Source organism: Eschrichtius robustus, chromosome 6 (genome assembly GCF_028021215.1).
Source record: "Eschrichtius robustus isolate mEscRob2 chromosome 6, mEscRob2.pri, whole genome shotgun sequence".
NCBI classification, from domain to species: Eukaryota; Metazoa; Chordata; class Mammalia; order Artiodactyla; family Eschrichtiidae; genus Eschrichtius; species Eschrichtius robustus.
Genome location: NC_090829.1, coordinates 53,990,435 through 54,011,256, shown reverse-complemented (window position 1 = coordinate 54,011,256; position 20,822 = coordinate 53,990,435). Strand labels below are relative to the sequence as shown.

Sequence of the window (20,822 nt, the reverse complement as noted above, 5' to 3'; positions counted from 1 at the left end):
ACTGGTAAACAACAGGGGGATGAAGAGTTTCCTGTAGTCTTAGAATATTCATTTAAAATCACACGCGTGTGTAAGACTAAAATCCTCCAGGTGTTGACTCTCCTTCTAGGTTTTGCATCTACGTTGCACTCTACTGAGATTGCGTGAATAAATTCCAGTGAATGAACCTCAGTGAGAAAGATAAGTGACATGAGAAGGGACATAACTCTATATTGAGTTATTATTAGTAAACATTTTGTCATGCAACATGAGTAAATCAATGAACTGAGAACTGTAATCAGAGTGGTAATTTGGGGCATCCTTATATCATAAAAGACTAGTAAGTAACTCTTTGGACACACTTCACCTTACCAAAAAGAACAAAATACAGAGTAACAAAAACCACAGCAAAGTATAGATCCTGTAACACATGTCCAGTTAGGGTTATATTTCCATGAAGTACTTAGATGGGAATGAAAAGAATATTAAAAACATAGGAATTTTTTTTCTGGGATTCATATCAGCGAGTATTCACCACTATACCTATAGTTTCTTCAAATACCTTTCATAACTAATTCCGTCTATCATCAAAACTACTGTGAATTATTTTATTGTAATTACTTTTGCCCCTTAAAATCTTCTTGAGGTTCTGCCAATTGATGGAGGAAGCTTCTATTAAAAACTCCAATGGGATGAGAAGAATTTTAATTACGGCTTAATCAGCAGCACAGCCACCAAGCATATAAATTATCATGCACATCGTGCTAAAAATATCCAGTTTCCTTTATCCCCACAACTTTATACTGACAGCACTTATGTGATAATGTTGTACCTGCCAGTCTTTAAACTTCGTTGTTTTACTGGCAAATTTCAGCATGAGCCTCCGCTAAGGCCATTAACAGCATTGGTGCTTTGTGTACTTATCCAAATATGTAAATATGGTCTACACAATAAAACAGCTCCAAATAAAAACTGGTGAAAATTATCTGACATTCCATTGGTGTGTCCCTTGTGCATATTCATGGTTGTTTTTTTAATTTTTTGTATTTTATATTTCAGACATAGTTCTTTCCTGTTTGGTGTTCCACATGCCTAATTCCATCATGTAACAGAAATCTTCAAAAAATTAATTCTTGAATGTGAATGAGAAAGTATCATTCAGAACAATTGCTTCAAGCAATTGAAATTCGTTTTTCAAGTTGATTTGTGTATATATGTACAATTCATGTTTTTTTCAAATCCCCCAAAGTTCTTGATATGTATATTCACATAATATTCCTCCTTATTTAAATAGTAAGCGTCTTGTAGGTTGAAAGCCAAGGAATCTTCAGTAATCTTTTACTGCAATCCATCAAAAAAAATAGAGTTTGCTTCTCCTATCTGGCTATACCCTGGTTGTTGAATGTGAGTGGGGGTGGGGATGAGGATGGGGCAGAGTATTGTTCTGTCCTCCGGTAAATGTATGGAACGTGTGTAAGGGCTGAATCCCTGGTATAGTGTTGGGAATCATTGTAATGGTGTTGGGTGTCATTAAGGGAACATCATCAGGTGACCTCCTCATAGCTAGTGTGTAATCTGGGGGGCAGGCGGTCCGAAGAACCACCTCATGTGGATGGATGGACTCACATTCATGATCCAAGTCGGTGTGCTTCATTTGGAGGGACATGATCTCCTCTTCTTGTGCGTGGGTCAGATCATTCGTAGTCGTGCGCTGAGGGCTGCATCTCCTGTGAACATCATGTCTCCTCTTATCCTTTTTGTAGTACAGGGCTGCAAAGGCCAAGATGTTCAGAAACAGCAGTGATGCTCCAACTGCAATAGTGACGCTCAGCTCTGTTGAGTAGTCCCTTTGATCCACTGAAAATGGACTCGGTTGTTGTTTGGGATCATCCTGCTTGGCAGTGGGAAAGGCTGATGTGACAGATACAGAATTTTTTCTCGTAGGTCTGAAAGTGATGTCAGTTGATGGCACTTTAGTTGTTGTCGAGGTATACTGAGAAATGTCATTGAGATTATGCAGATGAGGTACCAGCTCCAACCAGAGGTTTACTTTATTGGCTCTGTAATGTTCTTTAACTCTTGGTTTTAATCCAATATGGAGATAAAGTTGGTCTTTCTGGGAATATCTGGTCCATGCTACTTCTTCAAAGCGGTTGGGTTTGGTATGGATGAATTTTGTGTCTTGAGGGACTGGTTGATTTGGGTCACTGGAAAAGAGAAATTATGAGAAAAAAATTGTTTTATTCTTTTAAAAATCAAAATAATACTGGTTTAACATCTAATTGAAGAGGGTGAACTCAGCCAGGCTTTAGACTGTGTTTTAACATAATTTGGGTCAATTTAGAAGTATCAATCCCAGCTCAGGCAGGTTGTTGGATGATACTGTAGTATAAGTAAATCTCACATTCTTGTTCTCTCTACCCACGGGCTGCTATATACCCAAAGATTTAAAAATTCGTGTACATATGAGTTGTCTCATAGGCAAGCTAGCAGAGACAGCATTGGAAAAACCCGGGCATTTGGAATTGGCAGGTGAGGATTTGAGTCCTGATGCTGCTGTACGCTAAACATATGAATATCTAGGTAAAGCTCTCGTAGCCTAACGTCCCTTTTCTGTAAAATGGGATTATAGTATCTGAGCTGCTCACCTCACAAGGTAGTTGGGAGGATCAAAAGGCATACAGTACTGTAAATTGAAAAATCTTTATAAAATATTTGTCACTATTGAATAACAATAATAAGAAGTCCTGTGTAATTAAAAAAACAAGATAAATTTAATTATTGAGTAATGCAATAAAGGTATGACTGTCTTAATAAACTTGACAAAGGAAGAATAAAGCAGTGATTTTTTTGAAACACCACAAATATAAATTTTGAATAAAGGAACTTAATGTATCGTTGGTATTTATCTATTAAATTAAATCATTTGGACACAAAATACGTATTTTTTAAGTGCTTAAGAGGATATTTTAATTAAATTATAGCAAACTTCATTCCTTAGGTACATACCCAGTTTTAGCAAAATTTGTCCAGTATGTCATTACGACTGCACTCAGCATCACATCATTTTTGGAGAAATTGCAAGGAAATAACTCTGTAGGTCCAATCATGGGGATTCCTAGTACATAGGGAACCTCATCACCATGAGCTGCATCAGCCCAAGCTGGAACCTGATCTGTTTGGCAATGATGGTAAAAGGCATAGAAATATGTGGGTGAACCAAAGTTTGAGTGAAGATCTGCTGTAGCTACAGCTGGTGCCACCCACTGATGGTCCGTAAACAAAGCTAATAATGTCTTCCTTCTGGTTTCAGGGTTATGACGGTCAGCCCAGTCAGTATACATGAATTTAATGGTTTCTCTCAAAACATCTTTGCCTTCAGGGTATCCATATAAGTTATCAACAAAATTAGAAACCGCAAAGTCAAAATCACTAGCGGAGATACCATCATCGCTATCTACTATATTTTCAACAAATTTTAACCCTTCCCCTTGGTTAACTCCTAACATTATATCATAGTTGAGAAACTCTCCTTGCTCCATCAATATCTGAGGATCATCTGGTATTACATCACCATCAATCACAGGTCCAAAGGCTATGTGGTATCGTGCTGGTTGAATATCTTGGTCAACAAGTTCTTTGTAAGGCTTCTTCTGTAGGCATTCCACTAACTCTACTGTATCTGAAACATTGCAACCAACTTTTGTGGCCAACATTCTAGCATATTTTGCAGGTTGGAAACTAACAGCCCAGCTGGAAAGGGCAGTTCCACTTTGAGCTATTGCTCGTTGAAAAAGTCCTATAGGAAAAAACAACAAAGAGTTTCAGATGACCTTTGAATAATGCTGTGGTAAAACAATAAAATCTGATATTTGAGACATGTCCCAGATATGACTCAAGAAACAGGGAGATAGAGACAGTTTTGCTTAAGAGAAGGTACATAAAGTCATCCCCAGGGTATAATGAATACGAGAGGTGGACCTAAGTCATCTGCTTTGAGTAGCAACTACTTTGGGATCAAGAGATCTAAGTTGTGCAACGTCTCAAAAAGGCAGTAAGCAAGGAGAGAAGGAGAGTGTGGAAATACTTGTGGCAAAAAGGCCCAAATATTTATTTGCTCAGCATGTAAACACCTACACTGTTATCATAGCCAACCAGATGCGGCTAACTCTCTCCCCTTTAACTCATCATCAGACTTTGTATTGTCTTTTGAGGATATTTCCTCCAATTTGGCTGCAAGCATCTTCCTTCAAAATGGCTCTGTGTGTTTGTTTTAATCAGATTTTATCTGAAAAAACATTGTTCAGACCTCACATAACTACTGGGGCTGGGAATTTGCTAATACCCTGGGGATGGCCCTAAAGGCACACGAAACAGAATATCACTTTAGACATACTCTTTCCAGCTCTTTATGTCAGACATAGTATGCTGAATATTCATCTTTCAGAAGAAGTTATAACATTTGAAGTATTTTCACTAGGTTAAAGAAAAAGCCATCAGCAGAAGGATTTAGTGGGGGGGGGGGTTATTTAACTTTTTCCACTGTTGAATGTGCACTGCTATATTTTATCATAAAAGATGAAAAGTACATGGTCCACTGCTTTTCACTTAATTACATTTAAGAATTATAAATCATGGTCCCATATGCAGATTGATAAGAGCTGCATACCATTCAAATTTATAAATGAACTTTACTTATTAAGGTATTCTCTAATAAAATTCTTGTTTTAAAAATATAATTTATCTATTTTATTAAAAAAATTACATTTATTGTCAATTTCCAAATACAGCTTTGTAGTTCAGTTATTCAAACACATGCTCAATCATTCATATGTGTTAATGTGTAAGAACTCTTTCACAAAGGTGTTAAAGTAATGACTGTATTAGAAGCAAAGTTTTCATTTTTTCTCCAAACACATATATGTATTCAAAATGTCTGTAATATGTTCCTAGATAATTATAAAAATCTTCAAAAAGTCAGACAATACTAATTTAAATTTGTTTTGGTTTCTGACATCTTTATGAACATATTTTCAGTTTGCTAGAGCAAAGTTTGCCAGAGCAAATAATATAAATACAAATAATTTAAAAAAATTATATAGGCTATGTGTTTGTCAACATTTGCTCAGAGAAATATTGTACTGCTTAAAAACTTTATAGCTAAAATAAGATTTCTATAAGATTCTTTCCCATTTTAGGGACTTAATGACATTAATTAAATATACCAAAAAAGGTTTTAAGGACAATACACATCACATTTGATATAGTCTGAAATATGCCATCTAGATGATACTGGGAAAAACCACATATTCTATTGTCAGCGAGAGTGCTTGTTATGTGTGGTTGACTCCTGATAGATACAGGCCTGAGCACTGTTGCAGCTCTGGGAAGTTCCCAGACCTTAAAGTCTATGTCTGCAATGGAGATAAAATTAGCCTGATGACTTCAAGACCTCTTCTGAGCATCTCCTGGTCAATTCAGGCAGCTTCGTTAATAGAGATAAACTTATGACTAGATCAAACGTAAGTCCATTCATCTAGCCAGGCATGGACAGATTTCCTTGAAGAGTGTGATGGAATGCTGTATTTTCAATTGTTTGCATAGCCATTTGCCACTGTTTACCACATTATGAGTTGATGAATAGCAATGCTAGCTGATGAACTAATTGATTCATCTCTTTATGCAATGCTAGTGTTATACTGGCTGAAAATGGCTTTGGTGCCCATGTTCACTTTACATTTAGAAAAAGTTTTAGAAAAAATCAGCGCAAAGAGCATTTGAGACCAAATGATCCTAAGAAGTCTGAACAGATTGTCCAATGTTATCCTAGATAAGTACTGGCGTTCGTATAGTCCTCAGGCTAGAACAATCTAATCTGTTCAATTAAGAGAAACAACAGCAACGACGTTTGTTATTTCAAAATAAGTCATTTCACTGCAGACCAAAATCTCTATACAATTGAAAGAGTTCTCACACATGTGTCATTTTGTCATCTCGGTTCAGAACTCTACTAATACAAATGAGATGTTACATAAACTATGTCTATAAATTAAGTCTATAATAATATATGATCCTCCAAATATACAAACTCATTTAATGACTGTTATTTTGAAATTCCACATTAATGTGTCTTTGATACCAAAAACAAATATTCTATGTCTGGTGCTCATATCATAAAACTCAGTCTTACAAATTAAGAAGCTTCATTCTTAAGCTTCTTAAGAATTGACAGTGTATACTTTCTTAATATATATAAAATGACGATGGAAAAGCAGAAAATACAAGATGGTCTATGCTGATGTATATTCTCTATTTTCCTGCCTATTGTGTATGTATAATGGAGAGAAAGTATTTGTTTTACAGACTTCTCCAACAAAACACCTCTGTTCTTGTGGATATTTCAAGTTAATAATGCTATAAGAATGGGTGACTAAACTCATGGTAAAATAGGAGTCCATAAAGACCAGCATGATAAGCCTTGGGCAGGCATTTTGGAAAAAGGATGTCAAGGCCAGAAAATGGAGGCAAGAACAATATTTCATGGATTTAAGCAGCCTCAGTGCTCCATGCTGCTTTGCCAGGCTTCAGGGGAAAAAAAATTAACACTTTTGGAGTTGAAAATAGAAAAAGCACAAATTCAAACATATTTTTCTTTTTAATCAAAAGCTCTACTAGTGACCTTGATGCTTTGACAATTTTGGATCACGCATGCAAAATAATCAAACGTCCATTCTCTACTCAGACAAGTGAAAATCACGTTTCCAGACAAACTAGCTTACAACTGCTTCCGTATTATCTTCATACTGGTAAAGGGTTTAAAACATCTACTATCTAGAAAATAGATTATATACAAGCCTTGCATTAAAAAAATAATGAAAAAAAACCCTTGTCTTTGATTTTGATTACTGAATAAACAGAGATAACAGAACTGTGAACATCTTTGATTTTCCCCAAAATCACCCTTTGGAGGAGAGGAAAGTACTGTAATGCTAATTATTCTGAAGTATGTTTGAAAGGGCATCCATACCAAGCTCCACAGGAGACAAAGAAAAGAGTTTGACAAAAATTTAAACATGCAAAGAGAAGCTGAAGAAACAAAGTTTTAAACAGTTATTGAGTTCAACCTAACACTTAGTTTAAACAGAGAAATATATACAGAGCATCACATACTACTGATGGTCGTGGCATGCAGACACCAAAATTGTCAAAATTTGCAACCTGCATAATACCTTTGGTTGAATTGCTCCAACGGTTACCTTCAGAATAATGGGATAAAGTCAGCAGATTGACACATGAACCCCCAGCACCAGATCCAAAAACAGTGATTCTTAAGGGGTCACCACCAAAGAATCCAATATTCTCACTAGTCCATCTTAAAGCCTGTATGAGATCAAGGAGTCCATAGTTTCCTTTTGCAGCCTGATCCCCTGTGCTCAAGAAACCTGGAAAACAGAAATAAAAAGACATCAAAGAACACCCTTTTGAGTTCACATGAATCAAATAGACATCAAATTTAAATAAAATTGAAGCCTGTGTTCATCAAGATGAGTACAATCCAAGTTCTTTAGTAAAAAATTATTTCCCACCAGAATAACATAATTTACTTTAGGAAGAATAGCAGAGACTAAAATCTGAAGAATGACATTTATCTTCCCCAAATGTTCCCAAGTTATCCAGGTAACAGGTAACAGGGGGCAGATAAAGAGAATGAAAACATTCTGAAAGACCTCAAGGGAGATATTCTAAGGGCCAAGTTACCTGGTGGAGATATTTGGGATAGTATCATGGGGTGTATGAGAACGTGCTTTTGAGTAAATACTGTCAGTCCTCAAGTTGCTCGTGGTCTAATATGGTTGGAATTTACGGTATATGTGGCAGAGTGGCAGGATATGATGGTATAGAGCAGGGGTATTTTTCCAAGACTCGTGCATAAAATTATATGCAACTCTTTGCATATATAGGTGTATGCACATTTTAATTGATGATGCCTTCATGGTTAAGAATCACTGTACCTGATGTAATTCGAGGTTACATTTTAGAACGCCCTAAATGCTAAACTGAGGAGATGTGCTCAACTAGAAAACAGTGTAGAATATTTGAAGATTTTTGAAAAGTGGAGATTCCTATTTCTCCAATACTCAAAGCTCCATTTTGTAGTGAATTTAATAATGAAAACAAATATATGTTGAATAATAGAAAGAATGGAGGTGGTGAGACGTTACAAAGATCTAAACTGACAGAGTGGAAAAGGCAATTGAAGAAAAAAGGAGAAGAACAGTCTAAAATTAATGAAAAGAAATCTCAATTAAAATAGAATTGGGAGGTCAGAAAGGGAAGCTCTCATGCCCTATGGCAATAGCAGAGCTCAGCAGGAAGAACAAAAACTTTCCTTGCCTGGCAAGAGCTCAGCCAATGAGAGACTCTCAAAACTCAGCCAGTGAAAAGCCACTCTACTTCAAACTCTCAATTCCTCCAATGGGCTCTTTGTTTACTACAGCCCTCCCAGCTTCCTTTTCCCCCTTTTAAAAAAGTTCTCCTCTCCTTGCTGTGGGGGGACTTGCATGTGGCTTGCCATGGTTGTAGACCCCAAACAGCAATTCTTTGTTGATCCCAAACAAACCCATTTTTACTGAAGAAATAGCTGGCAGTCTATTTGTTTTAGATCAACCTTTTGATAGGCTGCATGGGGATCCAGAGAAGACCCTTGACGACTTCCAGCTTGGTGGCAAACAAGTGTGATACCCTCGTTGAGCCTGTTGTTGCCCACTGCTTTTCTCGCCAACCCTGGAATTTAAGAGTAAGTCTTTCTCCACTCAAGTGTCTGCCCTGTTTGCGTTTTGAAGCCCTCCAGGTTTTACTGGGGATCTGGTTTTTTTTTTTTTGAATTTTATTTTATTTATTTTTTTATACAGCAGTTTCTTATTAGTCATCCATTTTATACACATCAGTGTATACATGTCAATCCCAATCTCCCAATTCATCATACCCCCACCCCCACCCCCCCCCGCCGCTTTCCCCGCTTGGTGTCCATACGTTTGTTCTCTACATCTGTGTCTCAATTTCTGCCCTGCAAACCGGTTCATCTGTACCATTTTTCTAGGTTCCACATATATGCGTTAATATGCAATATTTGTTTTTCTCTTTCTGACTTACTTCACTCTGTATGACAGTCTCTAGATCCACCCACGTCTCTACAAATGACCCAATTTCATTCCTTTTTGTGGCTGAGTAATATTCCATTCTATATATTTACCACATCTTCTTCATCCATTCGTCTGTCGATGGGCATTTAGGTTGCTACCATGACCTGGCTATTGTAAATAGTGCGGCAATGAACATTGGGGTGCATGTGTCTTTTTGAATTATGGTTTTCTCTGGGTATATGACCAGTAGTGGGATTGCTGGGTCATACGGTAGTTCTATTTTTAGTTTTTTAAGGAACCTCCATACTGTCCTCCATAGTGGCTGTATCAATTTACTTTCCCACCAACAGTGCAAGAGGGTTCCCTTTTCTCCACACCCTCTCCAGCATTTGTTGTTTGTAGATTTTCTGATGATGCCCATTCTAACTGGCATGAGGTGATACCTCATTGTAGTTTTGAGTTGCATTTCTCTAATAATTAGTGATGGTGAGCAGCTTTTCATGTGCTTCTTGGCCATCTGTATGTCCTCTTTGGAGAAATGTCTATTTAGGTCTTCTGCCCATTTTGGATTGGGTTGTTTGTTTTTTTTAATATTGAGCTGCATGAGCTGTTTATATATTTTGGAGATTAATTCTTTGTTGATTCATTTGCAAATATTTTCTCTCATTCTGAGGGTTGTCTTTTCGTCTTGCTTATGGTTTCCTTAGCTGTGCAAAAGCTTTGAAGTTTTATTAGGTCCCATTTATTTTTGTTTCTATTTCCATTACTCTAGGAGGTGGATCCAAAAAGATCTTGCTGTGATTTATGTCAAAGAGTGTTCTTCCTATGTTTTCCTCTAAGAGTTTTATAGTGTCCGGTCTTACATTTAGGTCTCTAATCCATTTTGAGTTTATTTTTGTGTATGGTGTTAGGGAGTGTTCTAATTTCATTTTTTACATGTAGCTGTCCAGTTATCCCAGCACCACTTATTGAAGAGACTGTCTTTTCTCCATGGTATATCCTTGCCTCCTTTGTCATAGATTAGTTGACCATAGGTGCGTGGATTTATCTCTGGGCTTTGTATCTTGTTCCATTGATCTGTTTCTGTTTTTGTGCAAGTACCATGTTGTCTTGATTACTGTAGCTTTGTTGTATAGCCTGATGTCAGGGAGTCTGATTTCTCCAGCTCCGCTTTTTTCCCCTCAAAACTGCTTTGGCTATTTGGGGTCTTTTGTGTCTTCATACAAATTTTAAGATTTTTGGTTCTACTTCTGTAAAAAATGCCATTGGTAATTTGATAGGGATTGCATTGAATCTGTAGATTGCTTTGGATAGTATAGTCATTTTCACAACATTGATTCTTCCAATCCAAGAACATGGTATATCTCTCCATCTGTTGGTATCATCTTTAATTTCTTTCATCAGTGTCTTATAGTTTTCTGCATACAGGTCTTTTGTCTCCCTAGGTAGGTTTATTCCTAGGTATTTTATTCTTTTTGTTGCAGTGGTAAATGGGAGTGTTTCCTTAATTTCTCTTTCAGATTTTTCATCATTAGTGTATAGGAATGCAAGAGATTTCTGTGCATTAATTTTTTATCCTGCAACTTTACCAAATTCATTACTTAGCTCTAGTAGTTTTCTGGTGGCATCTTTAGGATTCTCTATGTATAGTATCATGTCATCTGCAAACAGTGACAGTTTTTCTTCTTCTTTTCCAATTTGGATTCCTTTTATTTCTTTTTCTTCTCTGATTGTCATGGCTAGGACTACCAAAGCTATGTTGAATAATAGTGGCGAGAGTGGACATCCTTGTCTTGTTCCTGATCTTAGAGGAAATGCTTTCTGTTTTTTACCATTGAGAATGATGTTTGCTGTGGGTTTGTCATATATGCCCTTTATTATGTTGAGGTAAGTTCCCCCAATGCCCATTTTCTGGAGAGTTTTTTTTTTTTATCATAAATGGGTGTTGAATTTTGTCAAAGCTTTTTCTGCATCTTTTGAGATGATCACATGGTTTTTATTCTTCAGTTTGTTAATATGGTGTATCACATTGATTGATTTGCGTATATTGAAGAATCCTTGCATCCCTGGGATAAATCTCACTTGATCATGGTGTATGATCCTTTTAATGTGTTGTTCGATTCTGTTTGCTAGTATTTTGTTGAGGATTTTTGCATCTATTGTCATCAGTGATATTGGTCTGTAATTTTCTTTTTTTGTAGTATCTTTGTCTGGTCTTGGTATCAGGGTGATGGTGGCCTCATAGAATGAGTTTGGGAGTGTTCCTTCCTCTGCAATTTTTTGGAAGACTTTGAGAAGGATGGGTGTTAGCTCTTCTCTAAATGTTTGATAGAATTCACCTGTGAAGCCATCTGGCCCTGGACTTTTGTTTGTTGGAAGATTTTTAACCACTGTTTCAATTTCATTACTTGTGATTGGTCTGTTCATATTTTCTATTTCTTCCTGGTTCATTCTTGGAAGGTTATACCTTTCTAAGAATTTGTCCATTTCTTCCAGGTTGTCCATTTTATTGGCATAGAGTTGCTTGTAGTAGTCTCTTAGGATGTTTTGTATTGCTGCAGTGTCTGTTATAACTTCTCCTTTTTCATTTCTAATTTTATTAGTTTGAGTCCTTTCCCTTTTTCTTCATGAGTCTGGCTAAAGGTTTATCAATTTTGTTTATCTTCTCAAAGAACCAGATTTTAGTTTAATTGATCTTTGCTATTGTTTTCTTTGTTTCTATTTCATTTATTTCTGCTCTGATCTTTATGATTTCTGTTCTGCAGCAGTGACTTCCACTATTCTGTCTTCCAGGTCCACTTATCCATTCTTCTGTCTCTGTTATTCTGTTTGATTCCTTCTAGTGTATTTTTCATTTCAGTTATTGTGTTGTTCATCTCTGTTTGTTTGTTCTTTAATTCTTCTACATCTTTGTTAAACATTTCCTGCATCTTCTCGATCTGTGCCTCCATTCTTTTTCTGAGGTCCTGGATCATCTTTACTATCATTATTCTGAATTCTTTTCCTGGAAGGTTTCCTATCTCCACTTCATTTAGTTGTTTTTCTGGGGTTTTATCTTGTTCCTTCATCTAGTACATAGCCCTCTGCCTTTTCATCTTTCCTGTCTTTCTGTGAATGTTGTTTTTGTTCCACAAGCAGGATTGTAATTCTTCTTTCTTCTGCTGTCTGCCCTCTGGTGGATGAGTCTATCTTATTGGGGATCTATTTTAAGGCTTTGTCCTCTGGCGAAGACTTTGTTCTGTATGCGAGTACTTGTTTGGCACTTCTGCCTGATTTTTGAAATTGGGCTTTTTGAATTGGAACTGTGCTCACCTTCAGCAGGATTCCTTTTGGAACGGTGCTGGCTGTTTGTCCTGGAATTGCCTAGCTTTTGGCCCATACTTCAGGAACAGGGCTGTTTCTTTAGAACTGTGCCAGTTCAGCCTTTGACCCAATTCCTTTTGTAATAGGGGTGTTCTATTGGCACTACACTATTAAGCCTTCAGCCTGACTCCCTTCAAATTGGGCTGCTCCATTAAAGCTGTACTGAGCAGACTTTGGCTTGGCTCCCTCTGGACTAGACTGTTCCTTTTGAACTGGCTGGTATTAGGCCTGCTGGCTGTTTGAGCTCTTTGAGTTGCTTGAGCTGTTTAGGCTGTTTGAAAATGATTCTTTTACTCTAGCTAGAAACCTCTGAGGAATGGGATCCCAGTTAACTAAACATTTTGAGCATGCCCCACTTACAGGGACCTTGACCAATTTTATGTTTAAAAACTATGGTCCTCTTATTCAAACAGAAAGTCACAAAAATTATAATCATCCTCATCAGTTCACTCAGTCCCATGTAATTAATTTTTTTTTCATCTTGATCTTTTGTTAGCACTTTTATGAATTCACCAGCTTTCCATTAGAGTTCTGAAAATCCTTATTCACTCAGTTCAGCAGTATAGTCAGTTACCAGAAACCTGTACTTGTCAGAGTCTTTTCCATGAATTCCTTCCTTGAAGATGAAACCTTTTTATAGCAACCTATTTGCAAAAGCATCAGAGTACACCCAGAACTGTCTGTAAATGACAAAAGACTTAAAAATGACCACAGTTAAAGATTTGATGAAAGTTCATAATAATGCAATTGACAACAGAGGCAAAAAATATACAAATCAATTTTCACTGCAAAGTAAAGGAGCTGTTACAGTGGAGGATTACTGGACTGAATGTCAATATTATGACATAGTATGAGTGTGTTTTGTGTTTGGTAATTGCAATCATTGTTGCTTTTGTTGTGGTCATCCATTTACAATGCTTGGTGTCAGTTTATTTATCTCTTGTAAAAATAAAATACAGTGTGTGTGTGTGAAAAAAATAAAAATGAAAAAAACAAACAAATAAAACAAAAAACTATGGTCCTTCCTCAGGTACCTTTCTAACTAATGGAACAACCTAACGAAAGGTGATTTAGAATATCAATGACCATTATGGGAAGCTTTTGAAATCCCCAAACTCACTTTTCTTGAACCTGAATTGGGCAACCATAGCTCTAAAATTTCCAAAAACTGAATGTAATACCTATTTCAATTGGTATTTTGAAGCTTCCAAATGTTATCAGGAGTCTAAAATTGCCTCTTTGCAAAATAAAAGTTTTAAGATTAACTGAGGCAAACAATTAAAGAAAGATAAAATTGCTTCTGAAGCTTCATTCTCCTTCTCTGGCTTCTGTGTCTCATGCCCTGCCTCTGGTGCCATCTTCCTACTTCCCCTCTATATCACCTACACATCCTCTATATCCTCAATTCCTCCATATTAATTCTCTTGCCAAACTTCCCTTTTTTCCCTGAAACTCAGCCCACCCATAGGCAAAGATTTTCCCAAAGTAACCAAAGATCCTCTCAGAATTACTGAGGAGTTTAATATAGTCATTCAGACTTATCAGCCTGGTTTCTCTGATTCATATCAGCTAGTTCATATGCTTGTTGGTGAAGGCCAGACTCATTACTGGATGAAAACTGCTAATTGGGAAAATCCTGAATTCTAGAATCAACTGAGAGACCAGCCTGCTAACTTATATCTGATCAGGCTCAGGAAATCACTGGTGACTTCATCAGGCAATTCCTAGGGACTTTCCAAAGCCTGTTGATTGGATAAAATTCAGGCTTGCATACAAAAATATGATGAAACTGTTCATGACTATTACAATAGACTTCAGATTATTTTTAGAGAAAATTCTGGTCTTCCTTCAGATGTTGATTCTACCCTGATAGCTTTTAACTCTATGTTTATGAATGGGATGCACAGAGAGCTTTCCCTTCTAGTGAAAAGAATCAGGATGGAATGGGAAACCATGTCCACTCCCGATTTAGTTAATCTGACAAGGCAGCTCTCACTCACTTTAGATGGGTCAGCTAAAAGGAAAACCATCAAAATTCTTAATCTTCAATTCCAGCAAATGAAGGCCCCTAAACAAAACCAAAACTGTCCTGGTTTCTGCTATTATTGAAAAGACCCAGGAAATTGGAAAAGACATTGTTATAAATTTAAGTGCTGTAGGTGCCTTCAGTCTTCCAGCCTCCCTTTCTAAGTTCCCCCTAATTCTCAATGACGGGGCTCCAAGGAACTACAGGGGCTCTTCCCTACCCTCCCTCTTGATCAGCTTGGAGAAAAATTTCTCCAAATTGGGGATGAATCTCTTCCAGTCCTAAGTGACACCAAAGTCACACTCTCCATGCTCAACCCCACTGCTATAAAGCAGCTCTGCTTTGGAGTTCCAAAAAGTTCAAATAGTGGGGTTGAACCTCAAGAGGTTCCTGTCTCTGAATCCATTCCCTTTCGTTTAGGCCCTTTGAGAGATATATATCCTGCTCCTTAGTTCCTCTGCTCCTATCCATATATTAGGCCAAGACTTCTTAGAGAAGTATCATGCCAGAATTTCTCTCTCCCCAAAGGGGGAGACAATTCTAGAACTTTATAGTAGTCATCAAAGTAAACTACCAGTAGAATTAAATTACCCTTTGACATCTTTTATTTGTTCTGTCTCTGATGATACTAGAACTGATTCTGGAAACACTGATCTTTGGCCCTATTAAATCAGCTACCATTTTCCTTATGGGCAAGATCTCCAAGTGATGTTGGCAAATCCACAGCGCACCTGTTATCAAGATTCAAATAGATCCCTCAAAACCTTTTCCCAGGATTAATCAATACCCTACAAGTAAAGAAGGCATGAATCCCATAATAGAAGATTACAAGGCTCAAGGCCTCATTTTCCCTTGTACTAGACCATGTAACACTCCCATTTTACTGATGAGAAAACCTAAGGGCTGAAGGTAGAAGTTTTTCTAGGACCTCCGAGTAATAAACAAATTGTTATCCCTTGACACCCTGTTATTCTTAACCTTAATGCTCTACTAACCTCCATTCCCACTGGAAGCAAATTCTTTACTGTAATTGATTTATGCAGTGCATTCTTTAGTATTCCAGTTGTTGAAGCTAGCCAATAACTTTTTGCCTTCACGTGGAAAGAAAAACAATTCACCTAGACAATAACGTCTGATGGTTTTGTTGAGAGTTCTTCGTATTTCTTACCAGTCCTGAAGGCTGATCTGGATGACATAAAGTTCCTTAGAGGTTCTACTTTGTTGCAACATGTGGATGATTTGCTTTTTTGCTGTCCTCAAGCTTCCTCACAGGAAGGCAACATCCACTTGCTAAAGCTTTTAGCCTTAAAGGGACATAAGGTCCCCAAGGAAGACTATATCTAGATCCAGATAGACTTCACAGTGTCTTAAATTTCCCAAAACCCAAAACTAAGCACCAACTCTGAGGTTTTCTTAAGCTAGTCGGTTACTGCCAAAACTGGATTCCAAATTTCTCTATTATGGCCAAATCTCTGTATGTTTTACTCAGTGGTAACAAATTTGACCTAATTTTATTGGAAGAACTGGATGACATAGCCTTTGAGGCCTTAAAGAAGAGTTTGATGAATCAAGTGCTCTTGGCAATCCCAATTATCAGATTCTCTTTTTCTTTTTTTGTATATAAAAAGAAAGGGAATGCCTTGGGGTACTCACCCATAAACATGGGAACCACCATTGACTCATAGGGTGTTATAGCCAGCAAAGGGACCCTGGGGCACAGGGATACCCCCTTGCCTTAGAGCCATTATGGCCCCTGCTGGTTTGGTTACAGCCACTGAGAAAATTGTTGTGGGATCCCCTTTAACTGTTTTTGTACACCACACAGTGGAAGCCCTCCTAAACTCTCATCACACTCAGTATTTCTTTGTCAGCCACCTCATCTCTTATGAAATTCTTTTTTTAACTGCTCCTCACATAACTCTTCTACATTGTAACAACCTTAACCCTGCTACTCTTCTCCCCTCTGTCTCTGATGAGGTCCCTCATGACTGCTTAATGCTGTTGTACCACCTCCTGACTCCTGATGATCTACAGGAAATTCTTTTGGGTAATATTGACTTCTCATGGTTCACTGATGTTTCTTATTTAAAAGGTAACAATGTGCTGTTCTGGGTGTGCTACTGCAACTCCTTTTGATAGTGTTGAGACAGCACCTTTACGTATGGCTACTTTAGCCCAACAGGCTGATTTATATGCTCTTACATGGGCTTGTGCTTTAGCCAAGGGCAAAACTTTAGCCAAGTATAATATTTATACTGATAGTAGATATGCTTTCAGAGCAGCTCACGATTTTGGAATGTTGTGAAAGCAACGTGGCTTCCTTACTTCCAGCAGAAGTAAAAATGGCCCCTATGTTCAGGAATTATTGGATGAAATATTTTTACCTGCTGCTTTAGTTATTATTAAGATCCTGGGGCATTCTAACTTTGACTCTCTTGAAGCTAAGGGAAATCACCTTTATGAACTTTCCACAAGGAATGCTGCCCTTAAAGGAACCAACAGCAGCCAAACTGCTAGCATGGTCTGGAGGGATATTTCCCCAAATGATAATTTAGAACAAGTGGCTAGAAAGGCCCAAACAATTGGCCTCAGAAAACAAAATCCTCAACAATTGTTGGAAATTCAATTATAGAATTGTGAAAATACAACAGGTGTAGATTTGATAAAAAGAGAAAACTTTGGTTTGGACCAAATAACAACCCAGTCCTACTGGAGACTCTAAAATTTCCACTCCTAACCACTGTGCATGCATTAAACGTTGGTCTACTGACAAAATGACAGCATTCATGAATCAATATTGGTGGGAAAACATTAACAAGGCTACAAAAAGTGCCTACCTCACTTATCCCACTTGTGCAAAGTACAATCCAGGGAAACCTGTTCTTACTGTTCCTGGACATTTTAGACTGCCTAGTGGCCTTGATGACTTGAGGTCTGGCAAATGGATTTCCTACAACTTCCTCCATCTCATGGGTATAAATATGTTTTAGTCATGGTCTGTATGTTTCATACTTGACTGAAGCCTTTCCTTGTGACAGGCTACTGCCTCTTCTGTGGCTAAAGTCCTTTTGGAAAAGATTATTCCTACCTTGGGAACTCCTTTCAAGCTTCATAATGATTGAGGAACCCACTTTACTGGTCAGGTACTTTGACAAGTCGGCACTGTTTGGCTAGTTTTACAACACTTTCACTGTGCTTACCACCCTTAATCCTCTGGTTTAGTTGAACACACTAACGGCATTATTAATACTCAATTGGCAAAATTTGTAGAGGCCCTCCAAATATTTTGGCCAAAAGCTTTGCTGTTGGTCCTTCTAAGTCTCAGATCCACCTCTTTTGTAACTCATAAACTCTTACCCTTTGAGATAGTCACAGGGTGCCACAAGTCAAAGGGCTTGGCTTCTGCCTCTTTTGATCCACAACTAATAAATGAGAGATACTCTAATATTGCAAAGCCTAATTGCTTCTATTAAAAAAAAAATCATGTTTTAGTAGAGCAATCTTTTCACAGTGTGCTCTTAGGAGATGAGGACCTAAGCATCACACCTTGTAACCTGGAGATTTCATCTGTTTAGAAAGACACCTCCATAAGGACTCTCTTAAACCTCACTGGCAAGGCCCCTATCAGGTACTACTAACCAACTTTTCTGCAGCCAAACGCCAGGGATTGGACTCTCGTGTTTACATGACTCCCCTAAATAAAGCACTGAACCCTGACTGGACCTGCACATCATCTAATGACCTGAATGTAAAGATTAACCAGAATTGAAGCAGACAACATCTGATAAGACAGATTTCCAAAGATATCTGGACCAGGTCTGTAGGAAGTTTGACTGCCAAACGTTTGATGACATAATGCTTCAGATGATCTCCAATGTCTATGATCTTGATAACATATGGACTTCAGATAAGAAGTGCCTGAGGGTTCTCTTTCCTACCTCTCTTGGTTACTCAGATGTGACCTCAATAGGTTTTCAATCTGTGTACTTTCCCTCCAACATGAGACACTATACCCAAGAAAGATACTTTTTGTCATTGAGGTACAAAAAGCCACTGAAACTGGAAAACCTAACTCTTGATCAGCAATGTTTTAATAGAAGGATCTTCATCAAAAGGGGGAAATGTAAAAATTAATAAAAGGAAACCTCAATTAAAATAGAGTTGGGAGGCCAAGTTTACAGAACTAATTAATTTTAAAAATTAGATTTATTCTCTTATTGAAGACCCATTATAGATACTCAACATCATAGGTCAATGTTTGTGATAAAAATGATTTTATTCAATTTAAAATATACCTCTAATTAATTTTAAAAAACCAGGAAGTCAATTACATTTGTGAAAACCAGACTGTGATAATAATCTCTATCAATTGAATAAGTCAAGCTATACTTAAAACGAATATATGAACCAGAAATTCTTTAGGATCATTGTGGGAAGCAATAGATGAAGTCAAATCTTCCTGAATAATTTTGAAAAACACTAATAAATGCATATGATTAGTTCTTTTTTTCCTACAAGACCAAAAATGCTAGGAAACAAAAGCACAATGTCTAGTCTATCGTGTGCGTGTGCGTGCGTGCGTGTGTGTGTGTATAATCCTGGAAATATGAAATCATTCTTGAGATGGGAGTTTTTAAAAATAGGTTCCAAATAAACATATCTTTCTCTTTATACTCATTACCTTTTATTGAATCTACATAACCATTTAAAGAAATTTTCATGATATCTTCTTACATAAAACAATGTCATAAATATGCAATATTCATATAAATGAAAGCATATTAAAATACAAAACAATATGACAAGGAACTCTTTTAATTTTATTTGCTATTAAGTGAATTTTGGTATAAGACAGAACCATTAGTTTAAATTCCTGAAGGAATATGTTACAAATGTTTTGATCTATAAAGATAGGCTGATGGCATGAACCCTGAAAACAGCATTATGGAAGGGTTACTGTGCATTAGATAGAAAGGAGTCTTGAAGGATAAAGGAGATATGAGTGTGTGTGTGTATGTGTGTGTGTGTGTGTGTGTGTGTGTGTGTGAGAGAGAGAGAGAGAGAGAGCAAGAGAGAGTGACTGAGTGCATGAGAATACACCCTAGGTAGTTTATTACCTATAATTCTATATCACACATATATTCAGATCAAAATTTGATTTCTAAATAAAGCTTATAACACTTGGTGCAAAATCCAGGATTTGTATTTAATTCCTCTTGAGATAATATTGAATCAATCCAGTTACATTCAAATGAATCTCTACATTCACACAAAAATTGACTTACTGTTAACCATCTTTCAACACATAGCATGTAAAAAAACCATAGTAATAAATTATCTCTACAATGACTAAATGTAGTATCTCCTCTATAATTCCAGTTTTAGTAGCATATTTTAAACCACTCTGGTAGATTGGTCAAATAGTTTTGTGTTTATACAACAATACTGTAAATCATGTCAATTATCTCTTTATACATAGAGCAATCTATACTTTATATATAGTTTAAAGAAATCTTGTAGCATCTTAAAAAACAAAATCAATTCAATTCCAAAATTGCACTAAGTCATATGGAATAAATCATTGGGTAAAAGATTGTGTCCTAGGCTTGGAATGTCCAAGCTACTCTTCAGTACTGAATTTCCCTCACTCTTGATTTCTATTTCATGTGTATGCTGTAGTTATCTATCTATCTATCTATCATCTATCTATCTATCTATCTATCATCTATCTCTCCAACTAAAAACACCTGATCATTAGAGCAAATTCAGAGAGCCACTATGAGTTTTATATTAGACCAATTTAATAAATAGCCCCTGCCTTTATTAAGGCCAGCCAACTAATAAAATCATATCTCTTTAGACTTGTTAAAGTGATAGTATATGCTTGCATGAATTCTTTGATTTTTGGTTCTATATCCAAACAAAACTTTGTGGCTCAGCTAAGGGCACAAAATGAAGAAAGTTAAATAAATTGCTACCTTGAAAGAGACACAGTTTGCTAATTGTCCAACTTATGTGCATTGGCAGTATTCTTTATACCTTGCTATTGAATGAAGTATTCATTTAAAGTTCTCTCTAATATCGACTCAGCTGTCATGTCCTTAACAGCAGAATCGTTTCAGATCACTCTAGCTGTAACTTTACATTTGTATTCAATTATTTAACTTACTTGACTCATGACTACAAGACCATGAAAAAATTATTACTTTTAAATTTAAGGCAAACTTACAAAATTCAAAATTACAGTTTTGTCAAGGATTATGTCACTGGCTCATGTATCCACTACATTTGCCATTCAACTATGTGCTCAA

General features: G+C 36.9%; 1 protein-coding gene across 6 annotated transcripts in view; it reads right to left on the bottom strand.

Moving 5' to 3' along the window:
* Positions 1-1,363: 1,363 nt before the first annotated feature.
* Positions 1,364-20,822, bottom strand: part of NLGN1 (neuroligin 1) — a 713,955-nt gene continuing 694,496 nt past the window's right edge. For 3 of the 6 annotated variants that reach the window (XM_068547421.1, XM_068547424.1, XM_068547425.1), the window contains 3 exons: positions 7,236-7,421; positions 2,989-3,778; positions 1,364-2,186 (listed from right to left, as the gene is read on the bottom strand). In XM_068547421.1, coding sequence (XP_068403522.1) covers positions 1,364-2,186; positions 2,989-3,778; positions 7,236-7,421 — 1,799 coding nt within the window. Of the gene's footprint in view, positions 2,187-2,988; positions 3,779-7,208; positions 7,422-20,822 lie in introns of all 6 variants that reach the window. The other 3 variants (XM_068547420.1, XM_068547419.1, XM_068547423.1) reach the window with 1 other exon arrangement.